This window comes from Gymnoscopelus microlampas (assembly GCF_963454915.1).
Source record: "Gymnoscopelus microlampas genome assembly, chromosome: 5".
NCBI lineage: Eukaryota > Metazoa > Chordata > Actinopteri > Myctophiformes > Myctophidae > Gymnoscopelus > Gymnoscopelus microlampas.
Window position 1 is genome coordinate 54,001,995 of NC_139942.1, and position 22,775 is coordinate 54,024,769.

General features: G+C 41.2%; 2 protein-coding genes across 2 annotated transcripts; both read right to left on the reverse strand.

The window, feature by feature from the left end:
• Window positions 1–157: 157 nt before the first annotated feature.
• atpsckmt (fATP synthase c subunit lysine N-methyltransferase) lies at window positions 158–5,668 on the reverse strand. Its single transcript, XM_084057407.1, has 5 exons — window positions 5,394–5,668; window positions 3,888–4,147; window positions 2,514–2,651; window positions 1,872–1,922; window positions 158–1,338 (listed from the first exon to the last, which is right to left on the reverse strand). The coding sequence occupies exons 1-5, from the start codon at window positions 5,464–5,466 to the stop codon at window positions 1,126–1,128; spliced, it is 735 nt and encodes a 244-aa protein (XP_083913533.1). The 5' UTR covers window positions 5,467–5,668; the 3' UTR covers window positions 158–1,125.
• Window positions 5,669–6,949: 1,281 nt separating this feature from the next.
• On the reverse strand, window positions 6,950–18,702 carry LOC311045381 (neuropilin and tolloid-like protein 1). Its single transcript, XM_084057226.1, has 9 exons — window positions 18,583–18,702; window positions 16,172–16,309; window positions 14,731–14,979; window positions 12,337–12,378; window positions 10,774–10,901; window positions 9,808–10,036; window positions 8,671–8,784; window positions 8,116–8,260; window positions 6,950–7,530 (listed from the first exon to the last, which is right to left on the reverse strand). Exons 1-9 carry the CDS (start codon window positions 18,671–18,673, stop codon window positions 6,990–6,992), a joined length of 1,677 nt encoding a protein of 558 aa, XP_083913352.1. The 5' UTR covers window positions 18,674–18,702; the 3' UTR covers window positions 6,950–6,989.
• Window positions 18,703–22,775: the final 4,073 nt, after the last annotated feature.

Sequence of the window (22,775 nt, forward strand, 5' to 3'; positions counted from 1 at the left end):
ATAAATATTGTAAAAATAGCAGATCTACAAGCTCACAACGCTTGTAGATCTGCTATTTTTACAATATTTATCTGCGGAACCGAGTCAAAGAAAATGTAACTCCTACATTCCTACAAGTGCTTATCAGGGTGGGGGGTCCCCAGTTCAAACATGATTATTTGGGGGGTCACAGCCTGAAAAGGTTGAGAACCCCTGTGTTAGCATACTGCAAAATCAGCTAGGAAAATTTTCTTCTCAAAGTATTGTACGGAAACAAAGGTATTTTGGCATAATATTTTTGGTGAGATCATTTATTTCTTCTAAATCTGTTACATTCATAACCCTTGCATTCAGCCTTATCATTGATTTGTTTTTTAGGCTGGTCTCATCCGATTTCTTCAGATGGTCAGGAATGGGCAAAATAGCCTATGTGATTTCTTCACATCTATAAACAATACACCAATGCACTGCAACTGCATATTTGATTTATTTCAGTTGTGTAGCTGTAGTCCAGTGATGATGGTCTCAATGTTTGCAATCTGGGAACCCATTCAAAATATGGGGGCACGACCCAGTGGTGTGTTCTAGGTTTTTTCGGAGGGCACAATATAATTATTCCCTCCCACACACACTCCTTTTTTCATTGTGATGATGACGTGCATACGCACATGCGTGTGCATGGTCGCCGAATGAAATTACCGCTCTATTGTTAAGTAGTTAATGTGTGAATTACTTCAAATTATCACCTCAAAACAATAGTCACACTTACTGTAAGCCTTGCCCTCATACGCCTCATTATCACATGAAAAAGGCTATTTGAACTGAAGTCTACATTCTTGCTGTCCCCAGCCCCTCCTCCTGCGTATCAGATACACTTTCTCGGGCGGTTTCTGGATGGCTACGCTTGGCTATGAACATTTTCTGCAGATCACACTACATATATAGCGTAACACGGTAGAACACACCGCTGGCACCACCTCCTGTTTTGTGTAGAAATAGGAACTGGCTTTTGCTCCTCCCCTTTCTTAGTCCACTTTCTCCCGGGTGCTTCTGTGTTTATTCCTACTAACAACAACACTACATGTAAAGGCAGTGGTGCTGACAGATTCAGCTGTTAGTGGAATCTGTTTTGTTTGTTATCATTATCTACACATCTGATTGTGATGATGTATGATCTGGTTCTGTTGTCGACGTCGTTCCGTTTTGTGATTTGAATGTTTTGGCGTCATACACCCAGACGGTGTCTATGCCCTCCCCGGCGGTCTGGTCTGGGACCCAGGTAGGGAAGGGGAAACGACAGGCCACCACCTTGGCTGTAGGCTGCAGCTCCCTGCCCAGCTTCAGCTCCAGCTCATCCATCTATGAACACGTTAACAGAGATAAGACAGGCCTTTACTGATCACAAGGGAATTCAGTTACTAAACACAGATAAAAGGCAACACAAATACACGTAATTCATACAATAACTGAATTTCAAGATTAAATCCATTAAGACCACACAAGCTCACATGAGCTTGTAGATCTGCTATTTTTATTTTTTATTGTGGAAAATGTGTGCAAATCTTTGAATATACTGTATGCATTTTAACATTTTGTCCCTGGAACAACTTATTTTGAGATGGGGGTCCGTGGCCCAAATACATATCATTTTGGGGGGTCGTGAACGCCCACCTCAAAATGTTTTGTTCCAGGGACAGCGCCCTCCCCCCCAGATGCAAAGATTTGAGTTACAAATGCACACATTTTCAAGATTTTTCAAAAAATTGTAGATCTACAAGCTCATGAGCTATTTTTGAATAGCCAAAGAAATCTAAAAATTACACAGACGTGTTCCCGGAATGATTGGGTTATGGATTTGAAGAAGCTCAGCCAGGTCCAAATGAGAGACTCACCATTTGAGGGACTCCAAATATGACAACGTTGGTGTACTGAGAAAAACTAACCTAGGAAGAAAACCACAAATATTATGAAGGAGACAGTGACAGGATGCTTGGTCAGTACTATTAATAATAATAATAATATTGAATTAATTTAAAATAACACACATTTCTCTCAGTGTGCTACCGAATACAACAATACAAATAACAATACAATACAAATAAGTAAGATATAAGAGCAGTTTAATTTGTTAATAGTGGGGTTTTTTTAAGGTATGTCTTAGACATCACTTAAAAAACATCAAGGCTGGGTCCCTTCTTAATTTCATTTGGAAAACTTAAAAGATTATTGTTGTCTGATTCTTCTCTGAGATGTCAGCACACTGCATGTCAGCACACTGTTCAAATTGTTCAGATTTTACAACATAGTATAGAGGGTTTAATTCGTGCTGAATTTGCAGCTCAACAAAGGCTAATTCATCCTAGTGTATGACGGAGGACAATTTAACGATAAATTAAAATCTCCACCATCCGATTATTGTGAGCGTTTTTTTTAAATCACGATAAACTATAATAACGATAATAATTGTGATTATTGTTATGTCATTATTGACATAGAAGCGGCCCTCCTCAAATCATCCTCTGTCTGTCACTGACCTTCCAGAGGTCAGAGATGTGGAAGGAGGTGGATGGACGCACTCCTTCTCTCCAGGCCTTGTAGCGTGAATACCACACCAGCCAGGGGTTCAGCTCAAAGCCAGACGCCTGGAAGCCGTGCTTGGCTGCTGCTATTACCTGTTGTCAATAGAATTATGACAAAAAGGAACTGGGTTACTGTAGCTGCTTCCTGGACCTCATTCCCTCCATTACCCTATGCAGCCAGTGAGCTAAATCAAGTGCAAGTGTATTTTCTTTATTATGTTTTGTTTTGTATGCGTTACATGTTTATGTTTTTCTGATCGTTGTTCATTTTTGTGTTTCTACCAGTTTTACGTTGGTAATTTGAGCCGTAAGAGTGCACAAATAAAACCACCAATAACCAGAACTACTGACTTGTTTTTGGACCACATGAAGGGAATGACAGTTACCACTGTGCTTTTTGAGCAAAGTACCTACAGTAATCATTATGTCAAATGTCAAGGCTTGAAAACTCATACTTTAGTGTAAATGTCTACAACACAGTGAAATCCTTTGTGCTAATTGATCCATTTGGTAACTGTCTGAGAGTGTACAAATGGGTCCATTTGGTTACATTTGTACACTCTCAGTCAAATTAAACACTTGTACAGTGTAGTTTCTATGCATTAACTCCTGTAATCTATTACCATAAGGGATACAGGATAGGTGGGCACTAGGGACATCTGGGTGTAAAATTGGCTATTTTGTCCAAAATTATATTTTAAAGAAAATATTAGAAAAATGGTCTTAACTCATTGAGTGCCAGAATTTTTTATTTTTTTTAAACGCTTGACAATTCTGGCACTCAATTTTACTACCTATGAGTACGTAAAAGAACAGAAACGAATAAACAAAAAATATTTAAAAATGATGTTGTCCCAGTGCCAGAGTTTTTTTCACAAAAAACAAAAAGTGCTTAGGAAGCGAGATACAGCCTTTTTCAGTTCTAAGTTAAACAAGGAGTGGATGGAGCTGCACATCTTCAGATGATGATATCTTGGGTTCTGAACATGTTTTTCAAAAAAAAAAAAAAAAACATTTTTCTTTTCATTTTTATGCTAATTTTTCAAAAACACGTCAAACACGTTGATGGCACGTTGAGCCATAGCGCTAAAAACACGTGAAACGCGTTAATGGCACTCAGTGAGTTAAGTAATGTAAAGTATACATGATTAGATCCTAATTGTCTAATGTTTAAGCATGTTCTCAAACTTTAGTTTTAACATTTTGGGGAAATAATCCAAGTTTGAGGAGGATTTGAGGAGATTTTGAGGAATTTTTACTTTACTGGAGTATTTCCCATTTTCTGTACTTTTAACATAAACATTACTATAGCAAAAAACAAAAACCTACTATCCTCCCGTCTCCACTGCCGATGTCCACCAGTGTCCCCGCTCTGCTCTGGAGGACCCTGAAGACGTTGTGGACCTGGGCGGTGGTGGCGGGGACGAACGGCAGACACACTCTCCTCAGGGCGGGGGCCACGAACGGCACGGTGACCGCATACAGGGCCACCAGAGAGCCCCCCACTAACCCTGTTACCACCAGACCCATTCTGTTCTTCTTCTTCATCCCACTGTCACTGGAGGAGGAAGAGGAGGCTGGTGGTGGATCTGTGTAGTGGTGGAAAAGTACAAAAATATGGGTATCAAAATGTACTTAAAGTACCAAAAGTATAAAGTACACATTATGCAGAATGTCCCATTTTTAAAATAATCAGACTGGCCAAAATATATATAGGGCTGAAGTGGTTAATGTATGTTTTGTAATAATAATCAAAATCTACAAAGTAACTATAATTAAAGTTTTCAAATAAATGTAGTGGAGTAAAAGTAGAACATTTGCCTCTGAGATGTACAGTGGAGCAGAAGTAAAAGCCCTGACAACTGGAAATACTACAGTAAAAGTACTCAAAATTGTACTTAAGTACAGTACTAGCCTTAGATCAAGACTATCGTAGATGTATTTTATCGATTTTTGACATGTTTATCTGTACGACAGTGTTCGCTACCACTCCCCCAGTTTGCACTGCAATGTCACGAGTAAAGGCAAGCTATATTACTCCAAACATCATCATCATTATCATCATTATAACCTTTATTTCAACTCGGAGTACAGTTGAGGGCAAGCCCTCATTTTCAATGTAGCCGAGATACAACATAATCAGCATAATCAACAGGAATACATTTACATACATCAATTAATTAATAATCAGAGAATAGAAATACTCAGTATTTCAAAGAAAGAACAGGAACATTAGATAAAACAGTTACAGTCTGGTACAAAGGTGCTGGAAACCATTGCTCTATATTGACCCAATGAGGGCAGTAGTCTGATTTTTTCTTCTTTTCTGAAACATGTATAAATGCAAAATATAAGGTGCTTACCCGCTAGCCTCAAATGTTAACTAGGTGTACGGCGTGTTAGTGTAATGTATTAGTCCATATTTTTCAATAAATAAAGTGTTTTAATCCCGTCTGTGGCCGATTCTGTCAGAAGTTCCCAATGAGTGGTAGTGACGGTGAAAGTCGGAATTACACTCAATGTAAACAGGAAGTAAACGAGGAGGGGAAATGGCGTTCGGCCACAGACGGCATTTAAAACACTTCTTTATTCAAAAATATGCACTAATACATTTCACAAACACGCCGGACACCTAGTTAACATTTGGGGCAAGCGGGTAAACACCTTATATTGTGCATTTGTACAGAAATACGGGCTTTACTGGTGACATTCCAGGGAAAACTGTGTGAGGGGGGGGGTGGAGCTAAGACTCGTAGAGATAAACATAAATATCAAAATCGACTAAATACGATCTACGTCTTGATCTAAGGCTACTTTAACACCACTGGAACTCACTGTCAGCGGAGCTGCTGCTGGAGGATGAAGACGGATCTGAGTCCAGAAACACTTGTTCTTCTTTTTGTGACATTTTGTAGCGTCAGTATCATTTACAAACGTTTAATGTCATTCATTCAACTGTTACTGTCTGTCTACCACAGTCATTACGTCCCCCTTCGTTGGTCACCGTCAAGTTCTCTCAGCATAGACCGGATCCTGATGTTTATAATACCGATTCTACAAATAAGTATCGTTTGAAAAGTATCTTAAATTAATTATAAACAAAAGAGAGGGTATCGAGCTCTACACGGTTCAAGATCACTGTAGGACAGCATTGGTACGTCGCTGTTATTAGTCCGTGTGGGATACTGTGACTGTTGGCAACATGGTTCCTATCAACAGTGGTGGAAAAAGTACTCACATTTATTTACTGAAGTAAAAGTATCAATACTAAAATGTAGAGATACTCTGTTACAAGTAGAAGTAGAAGTAGAAGTATTACAATCTTTTGAAAATAGATAATAAATAGATAATAAATATCTACAAGCTCACAATGCAGCGATGCGACGCATTGTGAGCTTGTAGATCAGCTTTTTTTTTTCCAAATGGCCGAAATGTAGTGGATGAATGTGGTGGTCATTGTTTTGTAATAATAATCAAACCTAGTACCTAAGATTAAATAATTTTATTGGAGTAAAAGTACAATATTTGTCTCTGAGATAGTGTAGAAGTAAAAGTATAGAAAATTGTAAATACTCCAGAAAGTAAAAGTAGGCCTACCTCAAAATTGTACTTAAGTATAGTAGGCTACTTGAGTACGTATGTACTTTCCACCACATCAACCAGACTGCTCCTCCTTTTTTACTGATGATGGCGATGTTTAAAATAACATAGCCTTGGATCAAGACAATCATACATGTATTTTATCAAATACGTCTATGATAGTCTTCTTGATTTAAGGCTAGCATTACATACACATCAAAGTAAAGTGTAACAAAGAGGCCAGAGAAGGAAAATAATAATATGTATTGAAATAAACAAATTCACAACTATACATAGGCCTATTCAAGAACACATCAAATATACCAGGCAAAAGAAAGGGTCAGATTCAGGTCAAATCAAACAAATAAAGCAGCACATACAGTACATGAACATAAACACAACAATATGAATAAGCAAAAAAACATCCACCCAGAAAATAGAAAATATACATTTCATTCCATGATACCACATGAGGTGCATATGAATCCAATATGTTTCCCTAATTTGTTATTCAGCAAACACATACGTTGAGGGATATTTGGTTTGGGTTCACCATCTGTTCCTAAAGTGGTAACACATGCTTTGCTCCCAGTTTTAATCCAGCATCACTAACTATCAACTGTTCATATTAGGGGGACATTGCTGTGTATTTATAAAATAACCAAAACACACACACACACACACACATTTTTTTTTTATCTTCGCTGAAAATAGACAATCTACATGCTCACTTCACATCTTATAGATCTGCTATTCTTTGCAGAATGTTAGCCCCAGAATATGGATCAAGTGGTTCTCTTTTCATTGATTTGTTTAAATCCCGTTGTAGCAGCGTCTCACTTAGCGTCTGCGTTAGAAATGGTCGGACGTCACATCCGTCCCTGATGATGACAGGCCCGGGTGATGATGGCTGGAGGCGGGACCATCGTCCAGCATCAAGTCGTCGTCATCATCATCGTCCTCCTCGTCCTCCTCCTCCGGCTCACAGCCATTCACCCCGTCCTGGGAGTAGCTGTGCTTCATCACCAGGATGCTCCTGGGCCCGGCCGGCGTGGTGTGCTGGGACGCCAGGGCCGCCGGAGGCCCCCCGTCCGCCTGAATGACGGTTTCCCTCACACTGAGGTTGCTGCGGCTCCCGTGCATGCTCCCGCGCACGCTGCCGTGCATGCTCCCGCCGTGCATGCTCCCGCCGTGCATGCCCTCGTGCTGGGAGCCACAGTGGTGGTCGCGGATGCACTTTGAGGACGAGCGGCGGAGCTTTTGGAACTTCTCGAAGTCCGAGGCCATGGTGGCGTCGGCGGCGAGGTCACCGGACGGTCGGCCTAGCGCACAGAGCTCGTAGTGTGGAGGATCATCAAAGTCTGGATGGAGAGGGCCGGCGTCAAAGGCATCTCTGTGGATGGAAACGGAAAGTGCACGCACACGCACACACACACACACACACTTGAGTTTGAGTGTGTGAATTCAAACTAAAATCAAACAAAACAATTATAATTGGGAGACGCGTCAAAAGACCAAGACCTGCAGTACAAAAGACTACTTTAAATCTTTGAATTTGAAAGGACACTACATGTAGTCTGGCAGGTTTAGACTACAACTGATAAATGTACTTGTCATTACTGCTGACCATTTTCTAAAACATACAGTGGTTTGTTAATGTTCAAGGAAGCCAATCATTTCAGCACTTGCTGAGATTCGCCACTTGCTTGAGATAGGTAATCCAACACTGTGAACTTTATTTCACGGTGCACCTTAATTATTTTGTCAAATTTACTTTACTATTGTAATTTATAATAACTTATAATAATTTAATGGTAATGCGGTACGGTACGGTATAGTATGGTATGGTATTGTATTGTCTATTATAGTACAGTTTAGGCATTTAGCAGGTATTTCTTCTATTATACTACCTCTGTATGATGTATTTCTTATAGTATTACATACCTCTGTATGATGTATTTCTTATAGTATTACATACCTCTGTATGATGTATTTCTTGCGCGGCTGTTTGATCTGGATGATGCAAGCGATAATCAGCATGATGACGGTCAGCCCACACGACACGCCGATGAAGGTGAGGTCTGTGTGGTCCAGGGAGTCCAGGACACTAGGCTTACTCTTCACTGGTTATTATAGGAGGGAGAGAGAACAACATGATGGTGAGGTCGGTGTGGTCCATGGTGTCCAGGATGCTGGACTTACTCTTCACTGGGTGTTATAGGAGGGAAAGAGAGCAACAATGTCTAGAGCTTTGTTCCAAAATATGAGACTTACAAAATATTACAATAATACAACAAAGTGTGAAAATTATTTGCAATAAAATAGTATCCCGGTTATTTCCCAGAAAGTAGATTTGTCAGAACTTTCAACTTGACATTTAGTTGCACATGCACATGATAAGTTATACATTATATATATGTATTCTACATACTGTACTATACATACTGTAATACTACAGGCTAGTTAATGCTCTTTTATGTCTGTTTTGAAGGAGGGTACTAATTTGCTGATGTTGAGTGTCACAATATATTACATTTGCAGTTGTTCTCATCCCAGGGATAGACACAGTTCTGGATGCCATTACACACCAGAGTGGTGTTGATGCACATGTTACTGTGACAGAAGAACGTGTCAGAATCACATGGAGCTGAAAGACACAAGTGACATTGCAGTGAGTACTTGTTCCACCACTGTTTAATGATTACATATAGGTTATATAGTGCAGGGGTCTTCAACGTTTTCAGGCCAAGGACCCCCTAGCTGAGAGAGAGATGAAGCAGGGACCCCCTCTATATTGTATACAATTCAGATAAACCTTTGCTGCTCTTTTTTTCCCTCTACACACCTATAACTCTTTGCCAAAAATAGCCGATCTACAAGCTCACAACGCCTCGCAGCGCGAGGCGTTGTGAGCTTGTATATCGGCTATTTTTGGCTAAAGTTCTCCTCAGAAAAGGGATGCTAGGGTTAAGTGGTTAATTAATGTAAAAAAAAATCATATCACACAAAGATTTGGTGGACCCCCTGTTATAACTCTGAGGACCCCCCTAGGGGTCCCGGACCCCCTGTTGAAGACCCCTGTTATAGTGTGTATAATCTTTGCCCCGGTTTGCCCCAGCAGGGCTCTATGGATACAGCATGTCACATGTTTAGTCTGTCTGTTCATCCAAAACTTTACTTAACCCATTAAGACCTGAAGCCGATTCTACAAATGTCTTCTAAATCCCAACAGTATTCTGAAAAACGTATGTTTCTATATCTAGTGGTGCTCAAACGTTTTCATGTCAAGGACCCCCAAAATGATATGTATTTGGCCGACCCCCCATCTCAAAATATTTGGTTCCAGGGAACCCCCAGAAGCAAAGATTTGAGTTAAAAAGGTTTGCTTTAAAACAATATATATTCAAAGATTTGCACACATGTTCACGATTTGTCAAAAATAGCAGATCTACAAGCTCGTAGTGCGGCACTCGGTGCCGCGCTACGAGCTTGTAGATCTGCTATTTTTGAATAGCTAAAGTGTAAAATAATGTTTTTTTTAGCTCAAATCAAAAAGTGACACAGATGCGTTCCAGGATGGGTTAATAAGATATCTCAAAAAACTACTGGCCATATGGAATCAGGAATTTGCTGCTATAGCGGAGGGTTTGTTAATGATTTGCAGCCTCACGTGACTGGAAGGTGGTGAAGAGGATCTTGGCTCGGCTCCTCCTGCTCCCCTCGTCGGCCCAGAGACGCACCACGGCCACGGACGTGTCCAGCATCACGTCGTTGGCCACCGTGGAGCAGAACTTGTTCCTCAGGTGTTCCACCGAGCTGCTGCCGTCGTAGATGGCCACGAAGTTCCTCTTGCAGTCGTTGGAGTTGTGCATCTCGTACTCCAGGAAACGCAGGTAGACCTGCAGGGGGGGCGGAGTTTAAAATGAATGCGGTTAAGCATTTAGTGTACACTAGTAATCAGTGGTGGAAAAAGTACGCAAATGTTTTACTTAAGTAAAAGTATCAATACTGCAATGTAGAAGTACTCCGTTACAAGTGAAAGTCCGGAATTGAAAATGTACTTGAGTAAAAGTACAAAAGTATTGGTATCAAAATGTACTTAAAGTACCAAAAGTAAAAGTACTAAAATGTTTGAAAATAGGCGAAAATAGGCGATCACAAGCTTGTGAGCTTGTAGATCTGCTATTTTCAAATAGCCTAGGTATAAAATAGGGCTGAAGTGGTTAATGTATGTCTTATAATGTAATAATGTGTATCTGCAAAGTAACTAGTAACTCAAGTTTTCAAATAATTGTAGTGCAGTAAAAGTACAATATTTGCCTCCGAGATGTAGTGGAGTAGAAGTAAAAGTATAGACAATTGGAGAAATACCCCAGTAAAGTGAAAGTACCTCATAATTGTACATAAGTACAGTACTTAGTAAATGTTCTTAGTTACTTTACACCACTCCTAGTGATGAAGTTGAACTAATGTCTGCTATGACTCATATTTATACATACATTTTAGCCTCAACCTTCTTTAGCAAACTGTAGTCGTGTATCATTTACGCACAGTCTAAATATGCAGCAGGAAATGCAGCATCAGCACCACCACCACCAGTGAACATAAGGTAAACCATGTAACATAGCATACATACCCTGGCTTTAGGAGGAGCCCTGATGTACCATCTACAGTCCACAGCATCCTTCTGCAGCGCGGGGTTAACTTGGCCGATCTGGACGGAATCTATGATGCCCTCTGGACCACTCAGCTCAAAGTCACACACTGTTTGAAGTCATGTAGACCAGTTATTATCACCTTTTCTTATTTCAAAGACCCCCCATTTATATATATATATATATATATATATATAATGTTCGTCGACTACCTATTTTCACTGACGAAAACAAAATAAAAACGTAATAAAAATTACTAAAACTAAGACTATAAGAATATATTGACATTTTCGTCAGCAAATAAAAACTAGACTAAAATGTTAGTGAGGGACTAGAGGAGAAGAGATCCAGTAGAACTAAAAGACAAGTCATTTTATGTTTGGTTGCGCTCGGGTGTTGCGCTCTGAAAATAGTAGATCTACAAGCTCACAACGTGGTGTATATATATATGAAAAGGGAACGGGTACATTTGGTTCCATTTGTTCACTCTCTGAGTGAAATACCTGTAAGGGACCATTTGGTGTGAATAATTTAGCTGGGGACCCACTGGAAGGACCCTTGGACCCCATTTTGAGAACCAGCATGTCACTATTCAGGGAATAAACCTCACATAAAACCTTTTATCTCCAGCAGGAATGGAGATTTGGCAATTGGACAAAGGTCTATGTCAATAAAATGCACCTGGGGTGCAAAAGATGTCTCTTGTTCTACTGTATGTCCTGAGATACTGTACGACAGTATTGTCATTCATTTGGACCTTGATTGTGACCAGTGTTGATTTTTATTTAGTCTTCGTCATGGTCTTATGAATAAAATTCCATTTAGTTTTAGTCTAGTTTTAATCGACTAAATATCATAAGATTATAGTCGACTAAATGTACAGTTGATTTAGCCGACTAAAATGTGTTTTGGTGGTGCCTTGATGGGGTCGATGGCTGATTTTACACTTGGTTGCATGATGAAAATAGCCGATCAACAAGCTCACAACGCGTCGCGCTGTGACGCGTTGTGAGCTTGTAGATCTACTATTTTCAGAGCGCCCGAACGCAACCACACATAAAATGACTTGTTTTTTAGTTCTACTGGATCTCTTCTCCTCTAGTCCCTCACTAACATTTTAGTCTAGTTTTTATTTGTTTGACGAAATTGTCAATATATTCTTATAGTCTTAGTTTTAGTAATGTTTTTATTTAGTTTTCGTCAGTGAAAAAAGGTAGTCGATGAACATTTGTCGTCATAGTTTTAGTCGACGAAATCAACACTGATTTTGACATGGAGACATGACTGTATTATGCAATTCTGACCTTGACCACATGATTGTGACATTGACTTTTTGACCCAAAAGTGACTTATCTCTTTGGGGAAGCATTGCACTATGTTTAGCCAAAAACATTGATCAGGAAGCAGAACTGAACATATGAAACTGACTTTCATATTTTGGATAATGTCCTAGTTGTGTAGTATGAATATAATAACTGATAACATAATTAATAGGTAATATTTTGCACATTTTGTCAAGATATCTCATGTTGTTGTATACTTACGGGGCAGAGGTGGGACTTCTCCAAGATGTTTGAAGTCAGGGTCTAACAATATAGAGGACATCAGAGTTAATAAACACAATAACTCAGTATATTCTATTCTCTGAATATAGCTGACAAGGCGTCGCTATGTGACGCACTGTGAGCTTATAGATCTGTTATTTTTACTGAGTGTCCTCCTGGTTTCTTTTTTGCCAAATGTTGGCTATTTGCCTGACATGCCCAGAATAGAGATGCTATAGGGTTCATTTGGTGAAAATTAAGTGTTTTGGGTAGACCGTAAATGGCTTGTGGATCTTTCTCTGGTGGGGCCCCTCATGATAGGCAATTATGCTATGAGGCTAACGATATTACAAAACATAATACAACAGCAACATCTGGCTATGGGTTGCATAAAGACTTGTGCAACTCCATTCACAGTTCCTGTTTAAACCACCAGATGAAGCAAAAACGTGAAGTGTGTAGACAGAGAGGATGTTAAGTTATGTGTGCCCTATATTATAAACCTTTGTGCTGATGAATCTGGTATAGCTATAGGTGGATTATTGCTCCAGCTTAGTCCAGAACAGATTAGGGTCCACCATGTACTGGAGAACCCAGCCTTGAAAATATCATCTTTTTTTTCTTCCACACAGATGCTATAGCTCCTGGCTTGATATTGTGTGAGAGAAAGAACAGTTATGTTTGCACTGCCCCATACCACGCCAGTCAATTTATCTTAAATCAAAATATTGTATATTTTCTTTTTCCGCTCACTTTTGTATGCTTTGGTTTGGAGAATTGGAGACAAACAGAATGTTTTTGAGGGTAAAAATGAGAGGATCTTTATTAATCCTCTCATTTTTCTTACCTCATCTGCTTTCACTTGTAACAGATTATTCAAATTGTAATCTCTCAAGAACAGATTCCGACCTGCGGTGGAATCTGTCGGAGCGGTTCGTCCTAACCAGTGCGCATTGGCTAAAAGTGGGCGTGCCTTCAGATCAGGAAGTGGGCCGCGCTTTACCCAATCAAATGTAGTGGGCGGGATTCACGTGTCCATCCACCATGATCCACCCTCCCCCCCTCGAAACTAGCCGAAACTAATTTAACAATAGCGTCCTCGGAGCGGACAAAACCACGGAAAGATATTCACATTTTAAATTACTCTTTCATCATAGAAACAAGTGGGCTTATAACCAAAACCATCCATGTTCTCTGGGAGAAGTGGTGTTAGTGTTCCGTGTAGAAATATTGTTAGTGGGAATGAAAACATGGTCGCACCAACCGGAAGTGATGCGCTATAGGCAGACATGAAACCGGTGTTTCCCTGCGCTCTAGTCTAACATTATACTCCTGCCAGACTCCACAGAATATCAGAAAAGCAGAGGTCGCTGTTTTTCATTTTCTGTGGGGTCTGGCTACGCGAGACTATTCAAATTGTAAACGGTGTACATCTATGTGTGTGCGTGTGTGTGTGTGTGTGTGTGTGTGTGTGTGTGTGTGTGTGTGTGTGTGTGTGTGTGTGCGCGTAATACACAGAGGCTTCAGAATCTTTGCATTGTGTGTATGTGACAAAGGAGAAATGTGGAAAAGGAAAAGAGAAGGTTTAAGATGGATCCTGTAAATCTTCTCTTAATCTCATTCATCCTGAAACAAATGCTCCATGTACTTAAAGATTAATGCAAGACCACTGTTACAGTGTACATTATTAAGAGAGAGAGAGAGAGAGAGAGAGAGAGAGAGAGAGAGAGAGAGAGAGAGAGAGAGAGAGAAGATGAATTAATTCTCTATCCTCCCAATCATGAGGAGTATAATTAGTCAGAAGATTCGAATTTGGCACGATGGACGGATTACATTTGAATGTAAACAGACAGAACACTGCTTGTCTTGATCTGTAAATAACAGCATCTTGAATAACATTTTAGAGAGAGTAGAAGTCATTTTAGGAGGCCTGGCTTCCAAGGGAAGGTACATACAAAGGATGATGATAGAGAAAATGCAACTGCATTACTTTTCCACCGGGACACGCTGCAGGAGGCAGCACATGATGCAGGAGGCAGCAGGACGTTGCGTCATTTAAAACGAGCGCTTCCAAACTCTGACACAAATTATCACCTGCACGTAATTTATTGACAGAAAGTATCTCATCATAACATGTCTACGATTTTTTTGAAAAAATAAATTGCAGATAGAAAGAGGATAATTCAAGCTTTCCGTACAGCTGCCATGTTGGTGAGTTTAACGTCGTTTAATACAATCAGATAGGACTTCACTTTTCTGTTTGGATGTATGGGCTGTCAAGGCCAGAAAGTAAAACCTTTTCTCCACTCAGTAGGCGTTCCAGCATAACTTCCGGGTACGATGATGTCACACGCATAGCCTCTATAGACAAGCGTCTACACGGTCACTGCTCACCTTGTGTGAAGTTGTACCGGGCAGAGAAGCCGGTGGCCTCCAGCTCGCTGTCGGCCACAAACTTGATGTAGAGATACCGTCCGGTGGAGCGCACGTACAGAGGACTCTCCCGGCCGCAGTAGCGGCCGATGATGGTGGAGAACACGAAGGGCCCGTCACGCACCTCGATGTGGTCAAACTGACAGTCCCAGGACGCCTCGATGGAGTAGTTCTCATCAAAGAACAAGTCGATGCACTGTCTGGGGGAGGCTGGGGAGAGGAGGAGGGGGGGGGGGGAGGAGGAGGATTGGAGAAGAAGAATAAGAGTTACAAGAGGCTTTTTTACCAATTGAAAAAAAATAATAATCAACACTATTTTCACCAACTAAAAAATATGTATAATCTCAGGGCCCTATCTTCCACCAGGCACAAGACAGTGCTAAAAGTAAACCTAGCCGAGCCCTGAGGCCCACAGGGCAGGAGCCTACTTCCTGTTTCCTTAGTGTGAGGCAGCTTGATGCACAAGTACACCCTTAGTATGCTAGTATGTCGCAGGGACTTACCCAATCCAACCCTTGATGCTGAGTGCAAAGCAGGGAGGCATTGGGTACCATTTTTAGAGTCTTTGGTATGACCTGACCGGGGATTGAACCCCAACCTCCCAGTCTCAGGGCGGATACTCTAACCACACAGCCACTGAGATGGTTACAAGACAATGCACAATTATCATCGCTATTTTTCAGACACAGTTATAATTTCCATGCCCAGAGTCTGTGTTGTATAAATAAATACAAAATGATACTGTGCCAATTTAGCACCTGGTGGTTGGTCTTTAAAATGACGTGTTGTCTGGTGCAAAACTATGCCATTGATCAGTGGTTTTCGTCCCTTTTCATATCAAGGCCCATTATTTATTCAGCATTTGAGCCACGGAACCACCGTTTGATGAGATTTAGACTCTCAGAACCAAAGACTTATAATATTTTGTTGTCCTTGGATACGATTTTGTCCACAATTCCATCCATGCTGTATTGATGTTGGTACCATAGGAGAGACAACAGGCAAACGTTGGTCGAAATAACAATTCTTGAAATGAAGATGTTTAACAATAATTGAACTCTTGAGAATGTAAAATGAAACCAAATGGACCCGTGAGGGTCCATTTGGTTTCATTTTACATTCTCAAGAGTTAAAGATCCATAAGGGTCCATTTGGTTTCTAACTCTCCATCATTTAGCCCGGGACCACCTGGAACCCCCCCATGGACCACTGGTGGTCCCTGGATCACTGGTTGAGAACCACTGCCATAGATCATCCAATTAGGGCCCTCAGTGTTAATTCAAGTCTGGGAGAGTGTAACAATTTACCCAAATGGCATTTTTACAGTACTCGGAATTCAACAAACACAGGATTTGACTGTGATATTATCATTCACCACCAAACATGGATGAATTCGCCTCACCTTCTATGATGTAGACACACTCCCTGTCTGCCGGGTATTTCTCGGGGTAGTTGGGCGAGGTGAAGGAGCCTCCATCTGCCTCTTTCACCCAGGTCTCACCACACTCTCCCGCCGGTGTCACTCCTGAGTTATTCTTCACTGAAAACACACAGGACACACACAATGAAGACAGGTCACACACAATTGCATAAAAAAAAACTTTTCTAATTAGTTCTTCTGTGACATGATCCCCATGTAGGGGATTCTAGGGAGCAATAGATTCAAGGTACAAGGTTCATTTTATTTGTCATTTACATGCTTGCAGATGAAACGAACAGTGTTGCCAGATTCTGTGAGAGAAACAAGCAACCCGGTCTAGGTAAACCAGCCCAAAAGAAGCGACTATGGGCCACAATGAGCACTTTAACATATACATCAGCTATTTTCAAATAAAATCTTGCGGGGAAATCATAATAAGCAGATCTGGCAACCCTGGAAATGAAATAGAACAATGGATGGGTTTGTAAAAGGGATGTGGCACGCTCAACTCAAAGGTCTTCACAATAGACAATGATACGGGATGTAAAACTTTGCACAGGAGATTCTCATTACTGAAACATATGTGGGTGGGTGTTTTTCATCTGTATTTTAATGACGTCAAATGCATGCGTGTAAACCTGCGTAGCCATTTGGGTACTCGGAAGAATTTCCTGTGAAACGCCGTGGTGTCGTGTCACGTGTAGTGACCAAAACACAGCTGGGTGTGAGAGGTGTGATGTCTGCTTTGAGGACATGCTTATGCATGTCACGCCAAAATGTGTGAACTTGCTTGGTTCCGTTGATAAGCTTTTTAACTGGTTATTGTAATGATTTTATAATGATCGATCGGGGACACATTGAGTCTCAAACAATCGTCCAAGTCAACATGTTCTAATTTATTGAAAGACAAGCAGTCACATATATACATTGACAGAATTAGTGTTGGACATCGGCAGGGCCCCTTTGCCACATCCTGGGGCGCTATAGCCTCCCCGATTTACAGGAAGTCTTGTAGATGTATTCTGTAGATAACTGTCACTTCTGCAAACATGTTAACAGTTCTAGGCTAGCGTTTTACCAAGAAACGTTAGGGTGACAAAGGGGACAGGAAATAAGAAGCACTGCACCTCAGCACTTCCATCCAGGACAGGTTGAACCCCTAACATAAAGAAAGCCAATTACTTTTTCATTTTGTCAGTGATGTGAAACTGCATACGAGGAGTTAGGTAAAGAAAAGTGAAGTAAAGGAAAGAGCATTATATAATATTTTTTTTTTAGTTAGTTTATTTCATCTCGGTCATTCAGAAAAACATATACATTACAGCATAGAATACAAGACATTGTTCATAGACCGAAAAGGTGAGGGCTGAAGCCGAAGCTTATTATGCCCACCCTACTAATAATGTAAACAAATTATAAGTTTGGTAAAGAAACGAAAATCAAAATAACTGAAGCATTGCAGAGTGTTACATTTCTCACAGAGAAATACTAAACAAAATGAAACAAACTGGGGAAAATACAGATAAACGTGTTTGTAAACAGCTTTGACTTTGTGTCTATTTCTTTAGAAGACACTCTTTTTCTTTTAGTTTGCATTGACGTGCCCGTCAAAACACACGCACGCGCACACACACACACACACACACACACACACACACACACACACTCTCGCACACCCACACACGCGCACGCACGCACACGCACACACACACACACACACACACACACACACACACACACACACACACACACGCACATACACACTTTCACATTTAAATGTTTACTATATATGAAGTGGTTACTTCACATACAGTGTGAACATACAATCTTTGTTGCATTTGTGTGGTTTCACATCTTAATGTAGTATAGAGAACATAATGATGTATATTCACAACAGTTATTCTGTAAAAAAAAAAATCATAGGGCTTATCCATCATTATCATCCATATTTTCAACTAAGTTTGTACAACTTTAACATTAGGGCTCCTGGCCTCCCAAAAGTGTGTGCATGACTCTGGCTTCTATTGGAGTCTCGGGATAGGCAATGTGCACCATAGGCACAACAATATACTTTTAGCAGCTTATATAATACAAAAATAAATGGTCAACATTTTGCCCAAAGAAATTAAAAAGCCCATAAAGGAGTCTGCTGTGACTTGTGGTTAGCCTAGCTGTGAGGCCATGTTAAAGAGGCACCAGTGCATTGCTATGTTGTCTCAATAAGCAGGTTTTGAAATCAATAATAATATCCAGTAGGCTTTTCTTATGAACACAGCACTTAAAAAAAAAACTAACACAAATACCATTTGTGGTTTATAAAAAAGAATATGCCTTGGTGATGTTGAAGTGCTGTGTGTAAGACATGTTTTTTTTTTGCAATTCACATACTGTACCTTGAGCTTTCTTTTTAGTAGTTGTGGTAGTGGACAACCCAGGTATGATGAGACATACAACTATAGCTGTGAGAATAGAGAAGATATACATTTTTATTAGACTGAAGCTGTACAGTAGTGTCACTTGTATACTTATGATTTAGCAGGTAGTTGATGACTGTTGTTTCAATGCAGTGGTGGAAAGTAACTAAGTACATTTACTCAAGTATTGTACAGTACTTAAGTACGCTTTTCAGGATGTTTTACTTTACTGGAGTATTTCCAATTTTCAGTACTTTTACTTCTACTACACTACATCTCAGAGACAAATATTGTACTTTTACTCCACTACAATTATTTGAACACTTTAGTTACTTTGTAGATTTTGATTATTATTACAAAACACACATTAACCACTTCAGCCATATATACATTTCGGCCATTTGAATTGAAAATAGCCGATCTACAAGCTCACAATGCGTCATGAGCTTGTAGATCTGCTATTTTCAAAAGATTAGTAAGCATTCTATACATTTGACATTGTGAAATGGGACATTCTGCATAATGAGTACTTTCAACTTCTGGTACTTTAAGTACATTTTTATACCAATACTTTTGTACTTTTACTCAAGTAAATTTAGAATTCCGGACTTTTGCTTGTAAACAGAGTATTTCTACATTGCAGTATTGATACTTTTACTTAAGTAAAACACGTGAGTACTTTTTCCACCACTGTTTCACTGTAAAATGTGATCCTCTACAAACAGACTTTGGGTTATACACTCACCAAAGAGCAGAAGACGTGTGTGGGCCATCTCTGTACCCAGAGCATACATTCACTCTAATATTGCCATTCAATTCTTGCAGAATACTCACAACGTTGATCAAGTCAGCGTTCTTTGATCAGAGTCTTGCCTACACTGTGTTATACAGTATGACAGTGATAAAATACAAGCTTCATAAAATGGGTAAAATAAATCCAGGTCCATATGTCTCATAAATCCACTATGATGAAGATGTGACGGGTCCGCACAGAGAGGTTCATCATGTTACCCTCTGTCCATCCACAGCTCAATGGATTAGAAAGAGAAAACACACAAATCTTCCCTATAAAGCTCCACCTATAGTCTAGATAATCCTATAAAATATCCCTGTTTGTGTTCCTTTCAGAATTAAACCAAGGGATCATCTGAAATATCAATTAGGGCCTTGTATGAATCCAATTAAAACCCTAGCCTAATATTATATCCACTAAATCATCATTATTCTTATTATTATCATGATCATCATCATCACTATTATTATTAATAAAGAAACAAGTATGTGGGTACGGGCCTGCATTAGTCTATAAATGCAGGAACATCTGTGTGTGTGTGTGTGTGTGTGTGTGTGTGTGTGTGTGTGTGTGTGTGTGTGTGTGTGTGTGTGTGTGTGTGTGTGTGTGTGTGTGTGTGTGTGTGTGTGTGTGTGTGTGTGTGTGTGTGTGTCTCACGCACACGCACACACACACACACACGCACACACACACATTTGAATTCTTTATTTATGTCCACATAAATACAAGGTCTAAAGGACACAAATACTAGTAGTGCAGTTTGACACTGTGGGTTACTACGGCATACCTGCCGACAAAGGCAATCACAGTTACAGACGTAGGGCCAAACAGTCAGTATACGGCTTAAGGGTACAAATAGCAGCGCCGTCTCCAAATAGCGCGACTGCCAATGATAGCTGACACTGAGCAATATTTTGCTAGCTGTTTGGCTTTTCTCTTTGAGAGACCAGCCATCTGAAGGCCTCTAACAACGAGCTTATGAACATGGCCCAGGCTGCCAAATATGAAAACTAAAAGTTTACAGTTGTAGCCCAGTTGCGACATGGTCTGTTCTAGCAGTTGATACTTCAACACTTTAGTTATAAAGGCTTCTTCTAGGCTGTGGTCAAACGTACAGCCAACCTCTAGAATGAGAACCTCTCTGTTATTCTCATCAACAACAACAATATCGGGGGTGTTTGCTGCTATATCAGAGAACATTGAGACATCACTACACAGATTGAACATACTCGGCTTCACAGTGGAGTGCTTATACAGCATTGGAGCAGGTGACCTGAATGTGGAAATGACACACACACACACACACACACACACACACACACACACACACACACACACACACACAAGTTGTTAGAGGGCTTCAAAAGCTTAAGATGGCCCAAATAGGAGGCAAAAAGGCTGGCAAAGTATTGTGCTATCTCTGTAATATATGGAGGAGACACTGTTACTTATACCCATAGAGTACTGAGTGACATGCCTATTGTATCATGAAAACATACGCCATGATTTTGTGAATGTAACCCTACTGCAATATTTGTGTCCCTGTATGTATCCTCCTGTATGTGAACATAAATAAATCGTTAAAATGTCTGTCTGTCTGTCTGTCTGTCTGTCTGTCTGTCTGTCTGTCAGATGTCGCGATACCACTAATCTAATATATCCTACTCTGTCAACTCACGTCGAGCAAGTGGTAACGGGAGGGCTTTGGAATTGCCACTCGGCTGTGGTGGAAGGCAAAGCTGCTTTCATCTCAGCCTACGCATCCTTGCTCTCCCTCAACTTCCTTGCTCTGACTGAGACCTGGATCCCACCAGAAAACACTGCTACGCCCGCGGCTCTGTCAGATGTGTACTCTTTCTCTCACACTCCCAGAGCCGTGCGGATAGGTGGTGGTGCTGGTCTACTAATTTCCAGAAAATGGAAATACTCTCCTGTCTCACTGTCACAATTCTCTCCTACCTCCTTCGAATTTCATGTGGTCACTGTCTCTCATCCAGTCAAGCTCACCATTGCAGTTGTTTATCGCCCACCGGGCCCTGCTGGTGGCTTCCTGGAAGAGCTGGACACTCTAGTCTCTCACTTCCCTGTCGATGGCTCTGGATTCATCCTTTCGTTTCTCGTCGCCTTCGACCTAGTTCTCTCCCCATCTCCCCCTACCCACGAGGCTGGCAACCAACTGGACCTGATCTTCACCAGATGCTGCTCTACAGCTAACCTGTCCGTCACTCCTCTTTCCAGTGAAAAGGTTAGAAAAGGTAAGAAATTATCTGATCACTACTTCATGTCTTACTCTCTCTCTCTCTCCTCTCCCCCCTCACAGCCCCTCCCTACCCACATGATTTCCTCACGTCGCAACCTTCGCACACTATCCTCCACTGATCTCTCCTCCTCTGTTCTCTCTGCTCTCCCTGCCCCTGAATCCTTTGCTCTTCTATCCCCTGACACCGCCACTGATCTTCTTTTCTCTACCCTATCCTCTTCTCTAGACCATCTCTGTCCCCTCACCACCAGGCCTGCACGCCAAACTCCACCTGCCCCCTGGTTGTCGGACTCAGTGCGTACTGAGAGACGGAGCCTGAGAGCGGCTGAGCGCAAATGGAGAAATGGCAACCTCCCGGAGGACCTTCTTACCTTCCAAACTCTCCTTTCTACCTTTTCCTCCTCTCTATCAGCTGCTAAAGCTGCTTTCTTCTGCACTAAAATTCAGGCTTCTGCTTCCAACCCTAAAAAACTATTTGAAACTTTCTCCTCTCTCCTGCAACCACCTCCCCCTCCTCCCTCCTCCTCCCTCCTCCCTGACGACTTCGCCAACTTCTTTGACAAGAAGGTGAACGATATCCGATCCTCCTTCACTCCTCCCCCGGCTGATGCCCTGCGCACTACCCACACCTGTCTGCCTTCCACCCCTCCCTCCCTATCTTCATCTACTCCTCCTCCCTCTCTATCCCACTTCTCTCCCCTCTCCTCTAAAGAGGTCCTTCTCCTTGTTACCTCTAGTCGCCCCACCTCATGCTCCCTGGACCCGGTCCCATCCCCTCTGCTGCAGTCCTCTGCACCTGAACTCCTTCCCTTCTTAACCCACCTTATTAACACCTCTCTGACGTCTGGCTACTTTCCCTCTGCTTTCAAGACTGCCAGAGTCACCCCCCTCCTGAAGAAACCGACACTTGACCCCTCTGAGATCAAGAACTACAGACCGGTTTCCCTTCTATCCTTCCTATCTAAAACTCTCGAACGTGCTGTCTTTAAACAACTGTCTTCCTACCTCCACCAGAACAACCTCCTGGACTCCAACCAGTCGGGGTTCAAAGTGGGTCACTCGACAGAGACTGCCCTCCTGGCAGTGACGGAGTCGCTCCATGCCGCTAGAGCGAACTCT

Bases quoted from the DNA above. Each gene is read 5' to 3' on its own strand.
- atpsckmt (XM_084057407.1), bottom strand. From the start codon at position 5,466: ATGTCACAAAAAGAAGAACAAGTGTTTCTGGACTCAGATCCGTCTTCA. The intron at 4,148-5,393 runs GTGAGTTCCAGT...ACCACTACACAG, and splicing joins CAGCAGCAGCTCCGCTGACA to ATCCACCACCAGCCTCCTCT. The intron at 1,923-2,513 runs GTCAGTGACAGA...TTTTCTTCCTAG, and splicing joins ACATCTCTGACCTCTGGAAG to GTTAGTTTTTCTCAGTACAC.
- LOC311045381 (XM_084057226.1), bottom strand. From the start codon at position 18,673: ATGTATATCTTCTCTATTCTCACAGCTATAGTTGTATGTCTCATCATA. The intron at 12,379-14,730 runs GTGAGCAGTGAC...CTATATTGTTAG, and splicing joins CCGGTACAACTTCACACAAG to ACCCTGACTTCAAACATCTT. The intron at 8,261-8,670 runs GTAATATATTGT...TATAATAACCAG, and splicing joins GGATGAGAACAACTGCAAAT to TGAAGAGTAAGCCTAGTGTC.